Below are 20,365 nucleotides of genomic sequence, written 5' to 3' on the forward strand. Positions count from 1 at the left end.
CCTGCGGGTCCGTTGAGACAGTGCTTGTCCCAGGATACTGTATCATGAACCAAATTAGTGTCTATGAGTCACCTCAATGGGATATTAATCCATGGATTTTTTTCTTTTCCAGCCGAGGCCAGTACCCATTTACAGCTGGGTGGACTGGGATGACGGGTCGCCTGAAACACATAAAACAGCTCGGTAATCCAGTTCCAATGCCGCAGAGCCACCTGCTCTACAATTCAACTTGAACTTGAATCAATGTCTAACAGGTCCATTTCCAATTCTGCTTGTGTTAGACATCGTGGGGGACATTTGGGGGAGGTGATGGTCTAGTGGTTAAGCGTTGGGCTTGAGACCAGAGGAACCCCAGTTCAAACCCCAGCCTGACTGGAAAATCACTAAGGGCCCTTGGGCAAGGTCCTTTATCACCTAGTTGCTCCCGGTGTGCATGGCAGCAGCCTGACATCGGTGTGTGAGTGTGTTTGTGTGTTTGTGTGAATGGGTGAACGTGAGGCATAATTGTAAAGCGCTTTGAGCGTCTGATGCAGATGGAAAAGCGCTATATAAACGCAATCCATATACCATTTATTACAACATGACTGTTATCCCTGGATATAACAGACATCAGGTGCTTGGAGTTGGAGCTTTGATTTTCCATGTGTTTATTTCCATCCCATGGATAAACAAACTCAACACAGTCCCTATCCATTTTGACTTGTTTTCATATGGTCAGGTCTCATCCACGAGTCTCTGGATTACTGGCAGAGAGAAAGATGGACTCCCCATCCCCCCTTCAGGCAGATCCTGGCGAGGCTGTAGGGTCCCAGCACCAGACCCCCTTTCATAGCACTGAATGGACTTCCCTTATTTATATTCACACTCTGTCACACAGGGGGACCCCAATCTCTCAATGCCACTGTGGCTTTGTCCGGTAACTCTGAATTTATATGTGTGTGTGCGAGAGTTGTGCGTGCGCATTGCCATGTGCGCGGGTATTTGTGTTGTTTAATCAGCGGGCATGTTGCCTCTGTGTAGTCCGAGTGTGTGCATGAGAATTCATTGCTGTGTATATTCCTGAACTGCTCTTATGTGTGTCCAGTGCTGTAATGGAATACCTCCCGCTTCTATTCAACGAGCTCACATCACAAACAGGCAGCTGGACACTGTGTGTATATACAGTGCATCCGGAAAGTATTTACAGCGCTTCACTTTCCCCACATTAACAAATGTAACAAATTGCAGCCTAATTCCAAAATGGATTAAATTCTTTTTTCCCCCTCAAAATTCCACACACAATACCCTGTAATGACAATGTGAAAAAGTTTTTTGTTGAGATTTTTGCAAATTTATTAAAAGTAAAAAATAAATAAATAAATAAATAATAATAATAAAACTAAGAAATCACATTTATTCACAGCCTTTGCCATGAAGCTCAAAATTGAGCTCAGGTGCGTCCTGTTTCCACTGGTCATCCTTGAGATGTTTCACCTGGAGTAAATTCAGTTGACTGGACATGATTTGGAAAAGCTCACACCTGTCTACATATACGAGGTCTATTAGACAATAAACCGACCCTTTTATTTTTTTTAACTATATGGATTTGAATGACGTGCGATTACACCAATCATGCTTGAACCCTCGTGCGCATGCGTGAGTTTTTTCACACGTGTCGGTGACGTCATTTCCCTGTGGGCAGGCCTTGAGTGAGATGTGGTCCCGCCCTCTCGGCTGAATTCCTTTGTTTCACACGCTGCTCGAGACGGCGCGCGTTGCTTTATCAAAATTTTTTCTGGACCTGTGAGGAATATCCGAGTGGACACTATTCGAGAAATTAAGCTGGTTTTCGGTGAAAAGTTTAATGGCTGATGAGAGATTATGGGGTGTTTCTGTCGTTGTAAGGACTTCCCACGGAGCAGGACGTCGCGCAGCACTTCCAGGCACCGTCGTCGGCCTGTTTCGACCTGAAAACATCCTAATTTAAGGCTTAATTCACCCAGGACGTCGTGAGAGAACAGAGAAGATTCAGAAGAGGCCAGCATGAGGACTTTATGTGGACATTCCACTGTTAAGGACATTTTTAATGAAAGATGTGCGTGCAAATTCGCAAGTCGTTTCCGTGACGACTTGGCAAATCTGTGTGCGCCGCGACAGGAAAAACACCTCCGTGTTGAAAACCATTTGTAAAATTCAGGCGGCTTTTGATGGCTTTCAACAAGTGAGTATCTGAGAAATTGTTTAACAGCTTGGGCATGTTCCAACTTGCCCGTTAAGGTTTCCAACGGAGGTGTTTTTCCTGTCGCGACCCCCCGCGGTCAGGTCCGGCCCGACATGTGACTCTGCCCGCACGTTCTTTCATTACAAAATGTCCGTTAACAATGGAATGTCCGAATAAACTCCTCATGCCGACTTCTTCTGAAAGTTCTCTGTTCTCTGACGACGTCCTGGGTCAACAGAGCCTGAAATGTGGAAGTTTTCAACTTGAAACAGCGAGACGACGCCGCCTAGGAACGCAGATCGCCGTCAGGCACCGTGGGTCGTCCTTACGGCGACACTACCAGACCAAAATCTCTCATCAGCCGTTAAAATGTTTACCGAAAACCAGCTGAATTTATCGAATGGTGTCCACTCAGTTGTGCCTTACAGCTTTGAAAATTTTTTTATCAAACAAAGCAGCAGTCTCTGAGCCATTCTTAAGCAATGAAAAAAATTGACGAGAGGGTGGGCCACTCCTCACTCAAAGACTGCCCACAGGTGAATGACGTAACCGACAGGCGTGAAAAAACTCTCGCATGCCCACGAGGGTTCAAGCATGTCTGATGTAATCACACGTGATTCAAATCCATATGGTTTTTGAAAAAAATAATAAGGTCGGATACTTTTCTAATAGACCTCGTAAGGTCCCACAGTTGACAGTGCATGTCAGAGCACAAACCAAGCATGAAGTCCAAGGAATTGTGTGTAGACCTTTGAGACAGGATTGTCTTCAGGCATAAATCTGAGGAGGGGTACAGAAACATTTCTGCTGCTTTGAAGGTCCCAATGAGCACAGTGACCTCCATCATCCGAAAATGGAAGCGGTTCAGATCCACCTGGACTCTTCCTAGAGCTGGCCGCCCGTCTAATCTGAGCGATCGGGGGAGAAGGGCCTTAGTCAGTGAGGTGACCAAGAACCCAATGGTCACTCTGTCAGAGCTCCAGCATTTCTCTATGGAGAGAGGAGAACCTTCCAGAAGGACAACCATCTCTGCAGCAATCCACCAATCAGGCCTATATGGTAAAGTGGCCAGACGGAAGCCACTCCTTAGTAAAAGGCACATGGCAGCCCACCTTGAGCTTGAAAAAAGCACCTGAAGGACTCTCAGACCATGAGAAACAAAATTCTCTGGTCTGATGAGACAAAGACTGAGCTCAGACCTAAATCCGACTGAACATCTCTGGAGAGAGCTGAAAATGGCTGTGCACCAACGCTCTCCATCCAACCAGATAAAGTTTGAAAGGTGCTGCAAAGAGGAATGGGCAAAACTGCCCAAACATAGGTGCACCAAACTTATGGCACCAAATTCAAGAAGACTTGAGGCTGTAATTCCTGCCAAAGATGCATCAACAAAGTAATAAATAATAATAAATAAAGTAATAAATACTTATGTACGTCAACCGCCTTCAACTGCTTGTCCAGGTCGCGGGATGTGATTTCTTAGTGTTTTATTTTTAATAAATTTGCAAAAATAAATAAATAAATAAATATTTGTGCTGTCATTATGGGGTGTTAAGAGTATTGTAGAATTTTTAGGAAAAAACTCCATTCTCCATTTTGCAATAAGCACCACAGTAACACAGTAGCTGTGGTGAGACCTGCAAGAAGTGGATGAAGTGGTTTATGTTTACATGTTTAGGTCATGTGACTGCAAAATCTATATTTATTCATATATTGTATATATTATACTATATTTATTCATTATTATATCACTTCATTGCTGCTGGACATGTTGAGTTTAGAAAGTACCATTTGTGAGCAAGTAACAAGTGTTTTGACATTTGTTTCCACCACATAAGGTGCCGCCACTCCCAATATTATGAAATCTCTGGATGTGTGCACGGCTCCTTACCCAGTTTTCAGTTCCGCCCACTCAATTTGCAGAAAGGGACAAAAAGGATAAATTTGCCAAACCCTCCTGCGGCCGTGTGCTTAGGCTTAGGATTGGGTTTCGGTGTACAGTTTGGGGTTAAGTGTACAGTTGTAGCGGCTCAGGTTGGGGTTCGGGCCTCAGGAATACATTATGTCAATTACGGTCCTCACAAGGATAGATGACCAAGACTGTGTGTGTATGTGTGTGTGTGTGTGTGTGTGTGTTCGTGCGTGCGTGTTCCGACCTCCGTGTTCAGTTGTAACCCAGAGCAGTGCTTTCATTTTCCTGTCATAACGTGTATCGATTTCCCTCAGCCTTGCAGCGACACTCACACACAGATATCCAATGATCCTTAAAGTCCCGCACGTGCACGCACACAGCCAGATGATCATGTACTCTTGTGCACACAAACAGGCGTGCACAGAGTATTCAACTCTCCCGCTCGCTCCCTTACACACACACACACACACACACACACACACACACACACGTAGTTTGTCTCTGCCGAATAGAGAACATTGTGTTCAAACGTAGCCCTGCTGGAGTGAGATTAGTTCTCACATATGGTCCACACTTTTGCAATCACACTCTCGCAGGTGCGCACACGCCGTCACACACTCTTTTTGACATAAAACAGTAAATACGCCTGATTGCTAAATTAATCTTCCACGTCACCGCGGCCCCTCATGCCCTGTGTTTGCTCGGGAGAAAGTGATCACTCTCGCCTTCTTTAGTGTTTTCTCATTTTCTCTGCCTTACCCTCCCTGCTCCTCCCGCACCTATCTTCACCCCCGCCCCCCCCCTCCCCTACCTAACCACCTCCAACTCTATTTGTATTGTAATTGCCTTGGTAAACAGCATCACTTTGGCGCTGAAGCAGCTCTGATAGCTTGTGTTTGGGATGCATTAAGAGTGGTGATGCAGACGCTGTGTGTGTGTGTGTGTGTGTGTGTGTGTGTGTGTGTGTGTGTGTGTGTGTGTGTGTGTGTGTGTGTGTGTATACGCGTGCATATGTGTGTTAATGGTGGCATGTGTGCACTGCGTGTCACGCAGTGCCACTCCTCACACAGCCATTATTCTTCATTCTTTTGTTTAGTGATCATGATTGGTTCAAGGTTCACTTTTTTCAGTGCAGATGTGGGATGTTTTGTGATCAGACCTCACTGCTGAACAGTCCAGATATGGAAAATATGAACGAGTTCAGGGGCCATGTATTTCTTTTCTTGCTCTGTACTGTAATCAGTATCAATAGGTTTCTGTTAGATTTCTGTTGGTACTTGCATTCATGTATGTAATAATGTGATGTGATTCAAATAGATTAAACACAGTTGTATTTAATTGTGATTAAATACCAGTTCAGTTCAGAATGATTTCAATTTAAGTTTCTTTCCACAAATTTACTCCTCTATCAGTAAATTTTAAGCAAAATGGGTTAACATTTCCTCAGTTTTAAGTACTGACTGAAAAGCCCCATAAACATCTGCCTAATATTATTTAATAGGAATCCTCTGCAGAGACACACTGATATCCACGAAAGTCCAAAAAGTGAAATTAATCAAGGTCCCCAATGCAGTGAACCACAATGAAAGGGAGAAAAAACTGATTTATTGTGTTCACAAAATAACCTCGACCAGCAAGCAGGAAGAATGGTAAAGAACAGGCTCAGAGCAGGCACACAGTAATCAGTTTAAGAAAAAAACAGCTACAGTCTATCTGGGGAGAGGGGGAGATCAGAAGAGGAATCCAAAAACGAGATCTGAATGGCATTAATCTTTGAAGGGGTTAGGCAGCAGAGTTATCCAAAACACAGTCTGAGTTCAATAACCAGAGATTCTCACTTTGTCCAAAACGGGAGGTGAAAGACTGGAGATGGGAACAGCAGTAAAAGTCTGTAATGTGGAATAAAAAAACACAGAGACTTGGAATGCTAGAGACCAGGGCAGAACCTAATACAATCTGGCCACAAGAAGACACCCTGTGTTTATGGACAAGGAAGTGCAGGGAATTGCAGTCATTGGCCATCTTTGCAGTCCCCATAGAAGCTGTGTGATGACGTGTGCAATGTGAGTGTCCAATCGGAATTGGTTCATCGTCACATGGTTTTACAAAATCCAATCGTAGGGCAGATTTACCTCGCGTGAAAAGCCAAAGATCATTTTCAGGAGTGATATGTTACTAGTTGGCCCATTTGAATAGCCCCCTGGGTGCTCCAATGAGTACATACTATTAGTACATACTCAGTGCGCCCTGCGCCATTACGCACAGTGATCAGTGAAAGCAGACGAAGAGCTCTGATGACAATCTCACTTGAAAGCTGCTTTAGGACCAGCACAGAACAGCCCAAAACAGAGTAGAAGTAGAAGTTTGTGTTGTAACCTTTGTGTAATAGCAGACAGAAATTGCTTTGAGTAGTAAGACCCTTCAGCTGCTCCCTTGTTTGCACTCGGGGTCGCCACAGCAAATCCAAGGTGGATCTGCATGTTGAATTGGCACAGGTTTTACGCCGGATGCCCTTCCTGACGCAACTCCACATTACATGGAGAAATGTGGCAGGGGTGAAATTTGAACCTGGAACCTTCTGCACTGAAACCAAGCGCATTAACCACTTGGCCACCTCCTCTGCGCAGAAATTGCTTTGAGATGAAGACAAAAAAAAAAAAAAACGCATAGACCATTTTGAATATATTGTTCAAAATGTGCATTTGTGTTTATTGTTTGAACCTTTTGTTGTACAGTCTTTCACACAAGACCTCAAATTACCTTTATAAAGTATCAAAACAGTTGTTTATTATAGTTTGCTTTGTGTTTTGAATAAATGTGTGTGGAAAATTATTTTCTGCTTCTCTTTTTTCTTTCTTATTTTTGTTTGTAAACCTTTATTACACTTATAAAACACAACAAAAGCATATATATTCTGAAAGCACAGGTTGTCCTGAAAAAAAAGAGACATAAAACTTGATTGTGGGATGCAGGGAGAGCTGTTAACAGCAATAATAAAACTTTTATGCCAGGTGAGTGAACTGTCCAAAAGATGCCCTTGGACCCCAGAGGGTTAATTATTAGCCTCATCACCTTCCCTAAATTGCCCTAATTGTCATAACTGTTTTTTTTTTTGTTGTTGTTGTTTTTTGGAATGTGCTGCAGGGCTTTAATGCAGGAATGGATATATATTAAGGGTCCCTTCACACGTAGTGTGAAGTTTGGTCGAATACGGTGAAACAGTTCAAATTATGAAACATCACGCCGACGGGCAGGTGTGCACGATCCCGGTGCGAGAGTTTGTGCATGCGATGCTGTCTTTCAAGCAGAAACACAGTGCGAGGTGCACCACATTGTGCCACTCATGTGGAATAAATAAAAAATAAAAACCAGCTGGTACCTGTGGAACCACATCGTGCCGCTTATGTGGAATAAATAAAAAATAAAAACCAGCTGGTACCTGTGGAACCACATTGTGCCGCTTATGTGGAATAAATAAAAAATAAAAACCAGCTGGTACCTGTGGAACCACATCGCGCCGCTTATGTGGAATAAATAAAAAATAAAAACCAGCTGGTACCTGTGGAACCACATCGCGCCGCTTATGTGGAATAAATAAAAAATAAAACCAGCTGGTACCTGTGGAACCACACCACGCCGCTTATGTGGAATAAATAAAAAATAAAAACCAGCTGGTACCTGTGGGACCACATCGCGCTACTTATGTGGAAAACAATTAATTTTAAAAATCACCCATGGGACTCGAACCGGCGCCTTACAAATGCACTGATTGCCAGTCAGAAACTTTACCACTGAGCTACAGAGGTGTCCTTTGAAAGCTGCAGGAACCTGCCTCATATCAGGAAGGACATGGAAGTATTAAAGTATTATATAAAAGAATAAAATCACACACCATATAAAAACACCGTATTTATCAAGTGGGCAATACAAATATGATCTGTCTGTTCCTCTGTAGATGACCCATGGTCACAGACATACAGTCATGAAATGACATGAATGAGAAGCAGTGTGCTCTGATCATGTACACATCTGCTGGTCCGGTGCATCCAGTCACCCCGCACGTGTGTCCTGCCGACATTCGTGTCTTGTGGATCCGACCTTATTATTTTTTCAAAAACCATATGGATTTGAATCACGTGTGATTACATCAGATATGCTTGAACCCTCGTGGGCATGCGAGAGTTTTTTCACGCCTGTCGGTTACGTCATTCGCCTGTGGGCAGTCTTTGAGTGAGGAGTGGCCCACCCTCTCGTCGATTTTTTCATTGTTTAGGAATGGCTCAGAGACTGCTGCTTTGTTTGATCAAATTTTTGGCTGATGAGAGATTTTGGTCTGGTAGTGTCGCCGTAAGGACGGCCCACGGCGCCTGACGGCGATCTGCACTTCGAGGCGGCAGCGTCTCGCCGTTTCAGGTTGAAAACTTCCACATTTCAGGCTCTGTTGACCCAGTAAGTCATCAGAGAACAGAGAACTTTCAGAAGAAGTCGGCATGAGGAGTTTATTCGGACATTCCATTGTTAACGGACATTTTGTAATGAAAGAACGTGCGGGCAGAGTCGCATGTCGGGCCGGACCCGACAGCGGGGGGTCGCGACAGGAAAAACACCTCCGTTGGAAACCTTAACGGGCAAGTTCTAACATGCCCAAGCTGTTAAACAATTTCTCAGTTACTCACTTGTTGAAAGCCATCAAAAGCCGCCTGAATTTCTCATGCCGGCCTCTTCTGAATCTTCTCTGTTCTCTCACGACATCCTGAGTCAACAGAGCCTTAAATTAGGATGTTTTTAGGTCGAAACAGGCCGACGATGGTGCCTGGAAGCGCTGCATGACGTCCCGCTCCGTGGGAAGTCCTTACAGCGACAGAAACACCCCATAATCTCTCATCAGTCGTTAAACTTTTCACCGAAAACCAGCTGAATTTCTCGAATAGTGTCCACTTGGATATTCCTCACAGGTCCAGAAAAAAGTTTGATAAAGCAACACGCGCCGTCTCGAGCAGCGTGTGAAACAAAGGAATTCAGCCGAGAGGGCGGGACCACATCTCACTCAAGGCCTGCCCACAGGGAAATGACGTCACCGACACGCGTGAAAAAACTCACACATGCGTACGAGGGTTCAAGCATGATTGGTGTAATCGCATGTCATTCAAATCCATATAGTTTTTTTTTTTTTTTTTTTTTATAAACCTGCCGGTTAGTTTTATAAGATACCTCGTATGTGTGAAGGGGCTCTAAGAAATGAATTAAAGTTGACCACACAAAATATGAAATATATTGAGTTCATGTGGTCAGCAATGAAACAGAGGTCAAAGTAAATGCAAGTATCACTGTATTTTTCTTTTTTTTTCCATTTTTTATATCATCACAACTTCATCTCATTTGGAGTCATATTTTCAGCTAAGTCCTATTTCTGAATATGTAGCTGTTTTTTTCTGTGGAGTTTATACATCGAACTACTAACGGCAAATGGTTCTGACCCTTTTGTCTTTATCATTCTGCAGTGCACAAAAAAGTAATCATAAACATATGAATAACACAGAAGGTGGATCTCTTTTCTTGCTGCAATTTCCACTTTCTGCTTATTTGATGGCTGAGATATTTGGATAATTTTCATTACACTGTGTCGAAAAAGGCTGTCGTTACAGTGCAACAGACACAATCACAATGTTCTTAATATAGTAAATCAATTGTATCTGAGTGTTGAGAGTGACCCGGGTCGCTTTATAATAGTAGGCTATTATCTCTCAAAGCTTCTGCGCACAGAGGTTTGACTGGATTCTTGCAGATTTCAACCAGAATCGGCTTTATAGATGCAATGCCAAAAGTGAATGTCACTGTTTCATGTAAATAGTTTTCTCTTTTTCTCTTTACAGTTCGACGTTCGTCTCATTCTCTGGCGACTGACATGTTCGAGCAGCATCTTGGGGCGCACCTCCTGCAGGTAAACACCACATCCTCTGATTAACATGATTTGCATCCTTAGGATGCAACATCCGTATCCCACAGGACACCGCTCTGTTACAATCCGCCACGATCCAGAAAAAGCGCAAAACTGGGATGAAACGACTTACTCCAGCATGCCTCCTATCAGCCTGGCTTATAAAGTGCAGACCTGGCAACTGTTTGGCTTATAAAGTGCAGACCTGGCAACTGGTTGGCTTATAAATGTCAGACCTGGCAACCAACTAGAAAAACGAAAGTAAAGCTTCTCCCGGTTGCGTTCTCAGCCAGAACAGCAACAAACTCCTTTTGCTGGGGTTTGTAGAAATATTTTTTTTAAAGTTGTTTATCCCTTCAGCGATTCGACTTTTAAATGCTCCGTAGGTCTGGTGTGTTTTTATTTATTAATTTATTTATTCTGGCTACCTATTTTAACTCCTTCTTAAGTCTGTTTTTATCTGTTTTTATTTGTTTTATTAGTTTTATTGTTCTTATATGCTGTTATATGTTGTTGTGGTTTTTACAGGCTGCTTGAATTTAATTGCCCCTTGTGGGATTAATAAAGTTGTTTGTTTGATTGATTGATTGATTGATTGATTGATTCAGCTTTTTACCCCAGTGGAGCACGATCAAACAGGTTTCAAGCTGTACCCACTAGAACTACCCCGTTTAAAGACGTTTGAACATAATTGAAGCTGTTAACACTACAAGCACCAGGAAGTGACTGCGTAATGACGCCAATTTGGTGAATTGGGGTGAAATTTTTATACAGCTCAAAAATTTTGATTTCAAACCTTCAACCTCGATTTCAAAACGGGTGCCGATAGCCGTATCCCCAACTTTGTCTAAGATGAACAAAAGCTGGAACAAGGAGTTACAGTGGTACTTCAAAACAGGAAGAAATGATGCTCTGTGGAATAGGGGTCTATACTTGCAGTTGCCACTTTATTAGGTACACCTTACTGTTTGGACCCTTTTTGCCTCTAGAACTGCCTCAGCTGTTTTACTTGTTCTTGGCACAGATTCAACAAGGTGCTAGAAAAATTTCTCAGAGATTTTTAGTCCGTATGGCAGTGATAGCATCACACACCATTACTTCACCACCAGCCCGAATCATTGTTACAGCTGAGTGAACGGAGACAATGCAGATTAAGTGTCTTGTCCAAAGACACAGACAGGTAACTTTTGCGAGATTCAAACCCAGGTCTACATACATATTGGCACGGCAGCTCCTTGTTCACTGAGCTATCTGCTGTACTCTTCTAATCTGTAGTCTTCTAATATGTAGACCTGATTTTGATTCACATTACCTTTCTGTGTCTTTGGATAAGACACATTTGGTCACAGATGCTTGTCAGTGTACTTTGGTTTTAACATGTGGATATTTGAGTTACTGTTGCCTTTTAGTCAGCTCAGAACAATATGACCAGTATTCTCTGACCTCTGCCACCATCAAGGCATTTTTGCTGTCAGAATGATTGTTCACCGGTCAGGTCACGTCTGGAAGATACGCTGGTGCTGCCTGTTGCACCATCTGCCACACTACGTGACCATCTTGGGTCTTGGATGGCAACCACCCAAGCAGGCACCTGGTCCATCTACTCTTCTTGAATGTCACCATCTCTCTGCCGCAACCACATGAAACATGGGTGCCCCCATTGTCTCACTGAATGTTTCTTTCTTTTTTTCTGACCATTTTTTGTAAATGCTGGAGATGGTTTGCATGAAAGTTCCAGTAGATCATGACTTTGTGACATACTCCAAACCTATCTGGCTCAGACCACGGACCACTTAAACCACCTTTCTTCTCCATTCTCATGTACGATTTGAACTTTAGGAGATGCTCTTAAACTTGTCTACATGCATAAATGCATAAATACAATGAGTTTTGGTCATGTGATTGGCTGATTAGATAATTGCTTTAATGATCAGGTGAGCAGGTGTACCAAATGAAGCTGCTGGTGAGGTTTTCTGCTGAGTGTGTGAGAACACTTACAAAGGAAATCTTTTCTTTCTTGTAAATTGATCATATGGTCTGAAAATCTATTTTGACTGGCAAAAAGATGTAGTCACATATTTTGCCACAGTAGGGGAAACTGGGGCACGGTGAATCAAGAGGCACAGTGAATCAGTAGCTATATCTCCAAAACTACATATATATTTGCAGCAGTTATGCCATATTTTTATGCATAAAGACATCCCCCTTATAAATTAGTGTTTGTTTTTGGATACATTAAGGGTAAAACTAAGTGGCAAGTGAGGTCAGTTTTTTCCTATCAAAAGTAAATTTTGTAGATGCCAGTGTCTTTATTTCTCACAAAAGAGGAAAGGTGGCCCAAAAAATTGTTATTAGTTAGAAGACTACCCCGTCCAACTGATGAGCATGTGTTATATGAGTCTGTTGCTCTATAAAAAAGCCCTCCGTAAAGCTAGGACATCTTACTACTCATCACTAATTGAAGAAAATAAGAACAACCCCAGGTTTCTTTTCAGCACTGTAGCCAGGCTGACAAAGAGTCAGGGCTCTATTGAGCCGAGTATTCCTTTAACTTTAACTAGTAATGACTTCATGACTTTCTTTGCTAATAAAATTTTAACTATTAGAGAAAAAATTACTCATAACCATCCCAAAGACATATCGTTCTCTTTGGCTGCTTTCATTGATGCCGGTATTTGGTTAGACTCTTTCTCTCCGATTGTTCTGAGTTATTTTCGTTAGTTACTTCCTCCAAACATGTCTATTAGACCCCATTCCTACCAGGCTGCTCAAGGAAGCCCTACCATTAATTAATGCTTCAATCTTAAATATGATCAGTCTGTCTTTATTAGTTGGCTATGTACCACAGGCTTTTAAGGTGGCAGTAATTAAACCATTACTTAAAAAGACATCACTTGACCCAGCTATCTTAGCTAATTATAGGGCAATCTCCAACCTTCCTTTTCTCTCAAAAATTCTTGAAAGGGTAGTTGTAAAACAGCTAACTGCAGAGGGATGGTCTATTTGAAGAGTTTCAGTCAGGGTTTAGAATTCATCATAGTACAGAAACAGCATTAGTGAAGGTTACAAATGATCTTCTTATGGCCTCAGACAGTGGACTCATCTCTGTGCTTGTTCTGTTAGACCTCAATGCTGCTTTTGATACTGTTGACCATAACATTTTATTACAGAGATTAGAGCATGCCATAGGTATTAAAGGCACTGCGCTGCGGTGGTTTGAATCATATTTATCTAATAGATTACAATTTGTTCATGTAAATGGGGAATCTTCTTCACAGTCTAAGGTTAATTATGGAGTTCCACAAGGTTCTGTGCTAGGACCAATTTTATTCACTTTATACATGCTTCCCTTAGGCAGTATTATTAGACAGCATTGCTTAAATTTTCATTGTTACGCAGATGATACTCAGCTTTATCTATCCATGAAGCCAGAGGACACACACCAATTAGCTAAACTGCAGGATTGTCTTACAGACATAAAGACATGGATGACCTCTAATTTCCTGCTTTTAAACTCAGATAAAACTGAAGTTATTGTACTTGGCCCCACAAATCTTAGAAACATGGTGTCTAACCAGATCCTTACTCTGGATGGCATTACCCTGACCTTTAGTAATACTGTGAGAAATCTTGGAGTCATTTTTGATCAGGATATGTCATTCAATGCGCATATTAAACAAATATGTAGGACTAAAATTAGAAAGGTCTTGTCTCAGAGTGATGCTGAAAAACTAATTCATGCATTTATTTCCTCTAGGCTGGACTATTGTAATTCATTATTATCAGGTTGTCCTAAAAGTTCGCTGAAAAGCCTTCAGTTAATTCAAAATGCTGCAGCTAGAGTACTGACAGGGACTAGAAGGAGAGAGCATATCTCACCCATATTGGCCTCTCTTCATTGGCTTCCTGTTAATTTTAGAATAGAATTTAAAATTCTTCTTCTTACTTATAAGGTTTTGAATAATCAGGTCCCATCTTATCTTAGGGACCTCATAGTACCATATCACCCCAATAGAGCGCTTCGCTCTCAGACTGCAGGCTTACTTGTAGTTCCTAGGGTTTTTAAGAGTAGAATGGGAGGCAGAGCCTTCAGCTTTCAGGCTCCTCTCCTCTGGAACCAGCTCCCAATTCGGATCAGGGAGACAGACACCCTCTCTACTTTTAAGATTAGGCTTAAAACTTTCCTTTTTGCTAAAACTTATAGTTAGGACTGGATCAGGTGACCCTGAACCATCCCTTAGTTATGCTGCTATAGACTTAGACTGCTGGGGGGGTTCCCATGATGCACTGTTTCTTTCTCTTTTTGCTCTGTATGCACCACTCTGCATTTAATCATTAGTGATTGATCCCTGCTCCCCTCCACAGCATGTCTTTTTCCTGGTTCTCTCCCTCAGCCCCAACCAGTCCCAGCAGAAGACTGCCCCTCCCTGAGCCTGGTTCTGCTGGAGGTTTCTTCCTGTTAAAAGGGAGTTTTTCCTTCCCACTGTCGCCAAGTGCTTGCTCACAGGGGGTCGTTTTGACCGTTGGAGTTTTTCCGTAATTATTGTATGGCTTTGCCTTACAATATAAAGCGCCTTGGGGCAACTGTTTGTTGTGATTTGGCGCTATATAAATAAAATTGATTTGATTTGATTTATATCTTCTCCACACTATCAGCTATTTGATAACATGACTCGTGTGTCACATGCATCTGGGGTACAGTGAATCTGGGCACAGTGAATCAGTCTAGAAAGTGATTTACTAAGCCCCAGTATCAAGTGGATGACAAATATTACTTGTTGAAGCTTATACATGTATTTTTCCATTAATTATTTCTATAATTTGTGTATATAAACAACTGTTTTCACGTTTGAACAGAAATTATGGCAGTTGTATTTATAATAGTTTCTAAAGGACGTATATCACTATATAAGACACTCACACATTGCATAGCTGGTTTGCTGGATTATAGTTTTTATATGCATCAGCATGTATTTAATAATTTTGAAGAAATCTTTATAATCATGTGTTTTTTCATTATATTCTAAGTTGATTCACTGTGCCCTGTGAATTAGTGTCCGGGGCACAGTGAATCAAAAATTTTAAAATTGATTTTAAACACCTGTAAATTACACTTGGGGAGAAATAAATAACACAGCCTTATAAACAATTGCTTTATTAAAGCCACAATAGAATGACCTAACCCTATGCATAATGTGTTTATACTGCCACAAAATAACATTTCTGATCCACGTTGCCCCGGTTTCCCCTAATGACATTATCCAACATTTCTTATTTGTTCAATCTGGGTGACCATCATCAGCTCTGCACACTTAAGTTCTATATTTTAGAAAAAAAAACACTTGGGCTATGCTCTGTTTGTGGTTTCTGGTCACAGTTCCTCACATTATAACACAATTGGGGTGTCCCAGCCATCTGGACAAGTGCCATAAGTTGCGCTCTGTGCGATCACAGTTTGTTCTTGCCAGCTTGGTCTCTTAGACTTGCGTTACCAAGCAAACTCCAAACACATGCTCACACACGGACACACTTTGGCTGCCAAAGAATGCCTCCCTTTGCGCTGACAGATGAATGGATCCTGGTGGGGGGATTCAGGGGCAGGAGAGCTGCAAGGATGACGAAATGCAGGATGTAGAAACAAAAGCTCAGAGGAAGTGCAAAGTACCTAACTCTGCAGATCGTTCTTTGGACAAACAAGAGGCTAAGAGAAGCAAAGATGGTTGGTGCGTCAGTTGTAACAGCGGTGGACAAGATGGAGGGAAAAGAGTCGCACAGCCCAGGCTCACTCTTTTTTCTTTATTTTTTAGCTCCCATCACGAAAGAGTCACATTTTCGTGATGCAATTTTTTTTTTTTTTGTATTTACTATTTCTAACCTATGCAAAGTGTTATATCACTTTTTCTCGTTGAGTCTGCGGTTCATTTTTTAGAGTGTAGGGTTGGAGTCGCAATGTGTCTGTTTGTGGTTTAAAGCATAACTGCGCTGCACCAATCTCAAAGGTTATGCATCACTTCAGACTTAATCCTGCGCTTCTTATTCCTATATGGATTACAAAACATCAGTCTTTCCTACTATTAAAATGACTTTTCTGATGATCCTCTCTATCTATTCCAAAGACTACATCACCACCTACTGCGTTGTTGCATTCAACTAAAAATGACTGACAGTGGAGTTCAGATTAATATCTGTGCAATGGTGGGTCCTTTGTGTCTCTATGGAAGAAGAAGAAGAAGAAGATGTGAGTGTTATACAGGCCTGAAGGCCCATCGAGCCGGTGCTGATCCCCAGGCACTGTAGAATGAAGCAGACGTGAGTCAACAGCTTCCCTTGGGCTAGATAATAGTCTATCGCAGGTTACTTCCCAAACCAGGGCTGGTCCCCTTTTACAGCTGAGTGGACTGGGAGGATGCAGAACAAGTATCATGTCACAAGCGGCAGTCAGGTAGCCTGAAGCACACATCTGGAATCAAATCCCAGTCTGTAGGTTGATAGTCCACCTCTTGTCCTGTAGAGCAGTGGTTCTCAAATCTGGCCCTCAAGTACCACTAACCTACAGATTTGCCATCTCTCCCTGCTCTGCCACAAACTGGTTAGCTGATTCAGGTGTCCGTTAGTATTTGATTGGCTGAGCACACCTGAATGAGCTAATCAGCTTGTGGCAGAGCTGGGACAGATGGAAAATTTGTACGATAGGTGGTACTTGAGGATCAGGTTGAGATCCCCTGCCACAGAGCTGCCTGCTGCACTAATCCCTCAACTATATTGGCATCTACTGTTGGAATTAAGATGAGTGACCATGGCATTCAGACCAGTATCTATGCAGTGGTGGGTTATTTGTGTCTCTAAGGCAAATAAAAGACAAATGCAACAGAATCCAAACACAGTACTGTTACTACTTCATGCCTTTGAAGTTCAATAATTACATTAGTCGGGTTTTATAAATTTTGGATATACAAGTACATGAGCATCTCCTCTCTCAGAAAAGAGTGGATTGTCCCCTCTTGGTCAGGGGAGAGTTATTGCACCAAGGGGAGGAGATTAAGTATTTTGGGGTCTTGTTCAGGGGTGGGGTAAGATGGAACGTGAGATCAATAGATGGATCTGTGCTGCATCTGATGTTTTTCGGATGCTGTACCAGACCATCCTGGAGAAGAAAGAGCTGAGCCAGAAGGCGAGAATCTCAATCAGTAAATCAATTAATTAATTTATGCTTCTATCCTCACGTATGGCCATGAGCTTTGGGTAATGACCACAAGAACGAGGTTTCAGTACAAGCTGAGAAATGAGATTCCTCTGTCGGGTTTGGCTTACACTCAGGGACAGGGTGATAATCGTGGACATCTGGGAGGGACTCAGAGTAGAGCTGCTGCCTTTTCGCATTGAAAGGTTCTATATGAGGTACTTCAGCCATCTGGTGAAAATGCCCCCTGGTTGTCTCCCTAGGGAGGTCTTCCAGGCACGTCCAAATGGGAGGAGACCACGAGGAAGACTCCGGACATGTTGGAGGGATTGTATTTCCCATCTGGCTTGGGAACACCTCAACATCTCCCAGGAAGAGTTAGAGGACTTGGCAGGAGAATAGGGAAGTGTGGACTGAGTTGCTTGGTCTACTGCCACCGTGACCCAGTCCCGGATAAGTGGCAGAAAATGAATGAATGACATATGAGTGTACAGACAGACTAATACCATTTAGTTTCACACTGACTGAATCATGACCAAAGTGTGACGTTTCATGATGCATAGAGTTGTTGTTAAAAAAAAAAGAAGAAGAATTCTATGTTGGCGTTGGACTAAATTGCTTCATCTCTAGTCCGGAGAAACAGGTAGGGGAGAAAAAGACATAGAGAGGAAAAAAGAAGAGAGTGTTTGAAAGAAAAGGCAAATAGGAAGGTTATAGTAAAACAAAGAAACGGTGCATATGTCTACTCTCGTCAGGCATGTGAAAGAAGACGGGAGGCTTAGGGGACGGCGTTGATAGAAATCAAATTAACGCTCCAGAAAAACTGTATGATTCTTTCCTCCAAGCCGTCCTCCCGCCGTAATAGCCTGATAATTGCACTTTAGTTCTTCGACATTCAGGCGGCTGGTTTCTCCTCAACGCGACACACGCCCCACACCCTGGCCACACATTTGCATACTGGATGTGTCAGTTGCATAAATTACCACTGCCACTTTAAGCACTGGGCTGCCAAAATAGCAATCATTCTTCTGGAGCAAAAAGACCCCGTGTGTGCGCGGCTGACTCTGCCGCGTCCGCTCACTCCTCAATACTTGTTATGACGATTAATATTATTCTCACAAGCAGTCCTCTCTAATGGGCTGGCTGTATACCTTTCACTTCTTATTAGAGTCACCGCACAATGTAATGACTCCGGTTTTGTCTGTGTCCATGTTTGTGTGCCTGTTTGTATGTGCGGACGGAGATACAAGATAATGCACGGTTCTTTGTGTATTGCAGCTGATTGAAACAGCTCTGCTCTGTGAGCTCAGTTGTTCATGAAATGTTTGCTGTATTTGTAGGCATGCACACAAGTGCCGTTCCAGGAAGCATGTGTTGCCAAACAAAAAAATGCACCTGATTTTACGCTAAAAATCCTCATTTGCATACAGAGCAGTAAAGATGTTTTTAGACATGGGTGAAACAATACCCCCAAGGACTTAGACACTGGGCGGATGTCTCTGGATCCTCTGCCTTTTAGAGTGAAAGATGCCTCGGAAAAGCTTGTGGAGTCATGAGGTCCCTGGAACGAGGTGTTTAGCGATGCCTATACCTTAGCAGGAGAACGAAGGTCGAAGTCTTTGCGATAATGGTGTTTCCTGTCTTAATGTGTGGTTGTCAGACTTGGATGCTAACCAGTGTCTTTGGTACTAGGACTCTTTGGAGGATACTTGGGTGTGGGAATGACTTTGTGTCAAATGGGTGGTTACTTTGGGAGACACAGATGAGGAGTATCAATTGGATAGTGAGAGAACATCTGGCACGCCATTTTGGCGATGTGGCCCTTTTTTCTGTGCATGATCCAATACGTTGAGGATTCCAGTGGCTTGAGAAGGTCAAGGGTGCACCCACGCCTCACTTTGATGCTTACTTTAAAGTGGTGGGGATGGTTTGGATATCTGTCTGGATGTTGTCTTGGGATGACGGCAATGCAGTGGTGATGTGTGGCACCAGCGCATGCTCCCAGGCCTTGCTTTACTTAGGACACACATGTTGGACCGACATTGAACACAACTGCAGATCTGAACCAAATTGTATGAGAAATTCGCTGTGTGGGTTTCTGAACTTTTGCTTTGTGTTGCAGTCCAACTATCTACTGTGTCCATCGAACGTTTCCTGAATTGTTTACCTTATATTTGGAACATGACAGGTGGTGGCATCTTAAAACACCCCAGTAGCATCAGAAAAAAATTGTTCTTGCTACTATGCACATCATTCAGGGGTGAGAAAAGAGGGCCGAGACGGTGCAGGTGTTCCTTGCAGCCAATCACCTCAGCAGGTGGGTTTGCTGATGAGCTTCTCACCTGAGCATAAACACCTTCATCAATGAAATCACCTGCTGAGGTGATTGGTAGAAAGGGAAACCTGCAGTGTCTTGGCCCTTTATGGCACATGATTGCCCACCCAAAGTTGCAGACCTCAGCAATCAGTGGGTGTGAAGAAATGCTATTGTTAGTAGCTAACACTACTTCTACTGCATAGTGGAAGACTGAAGACTGAAGCTCAGGACTATATCTTTTCAAGAGAGATGCACCCATAATGTACCGTTAAATTAAACCAAGCAGCACATCATTAAAAATAAATAAAAATTCATCCTGCCTTTTGGAGGATGAATTTGTAGAAGAGGTACTTGAGTGGATAAGGAGCTGGCCTGCCAATATCTAGATCTGGGATTGAATCCTGCTCATGCTACCTGTCTGTGTCTTTGGACAAGACACAGAATCTGCATTCTCTGTTTACCCAGCTATAAATGGGTACCGACTGTGGCTGGTGAAGTAACCTGCGTCTGACTGGTGTCCCGTCGAGGGGAGTCGTATACTCATATCCACTTGACCCCACTGAATCCAGAGATAAACACCAATGGGCCTCAGGGCCTGCAGAGGGCTCACTTCTCCTTTCTGGAGGACTGTCAATAATATTAACCAGTATATCATCAATATATAAGTGTGTGTTGTGTTGGTTTATTAGGTATGTTGTGGCAAAAGCTAATCTTTTGATTTGTACGACATTAATTTAGTTGCCAATCAATTAATTAAATGAATTTTAAATTCAAATCAATTAATTAAGCTAATGCCATTACTTCCATGAAAACTGTAT

General features: G+C 42.6%; 1 protein-coding gene across 2 annotated transcripts in view; it reads left to right on the top strand.

Annotated features, from left to right (window-relative positions):
* npas1 (neuronal PAS domain protein 1) overlaps positions 1-20,365 on the top strand; it is a 120,251-nt gene that overhangs the window by 71,993 nt on the left and 27,893 nt on the right. For both annotated transcript variants that reach the window (XM_034169250.1, XM_034169251.1), the window contains exon 4: positions 9,986-10,053. In XM_034169250.1, coding sequence (XP_034025141.1) covers positions 9,986-10,053 — 68 coding nt within the window. The remainder of the gene's footprint in view (positions 1-9,985; positions 10,054-20,365) is intronic.

This window comes from Thalassophryne amazonica, chromosome 4, assembly GCF_902500255.1.
Source record: "Thalassophryne amazonica chromosome 4, fThaAma1.1, whole genome shotgun sequence".
NCBI classification, from domain to species: Eukaryota; Metazoa; Chordata; class Actinopteri; order Batrachoidiformes; family Batrachoididae; genus Thalassophryne; species Thalassophryne amazonica.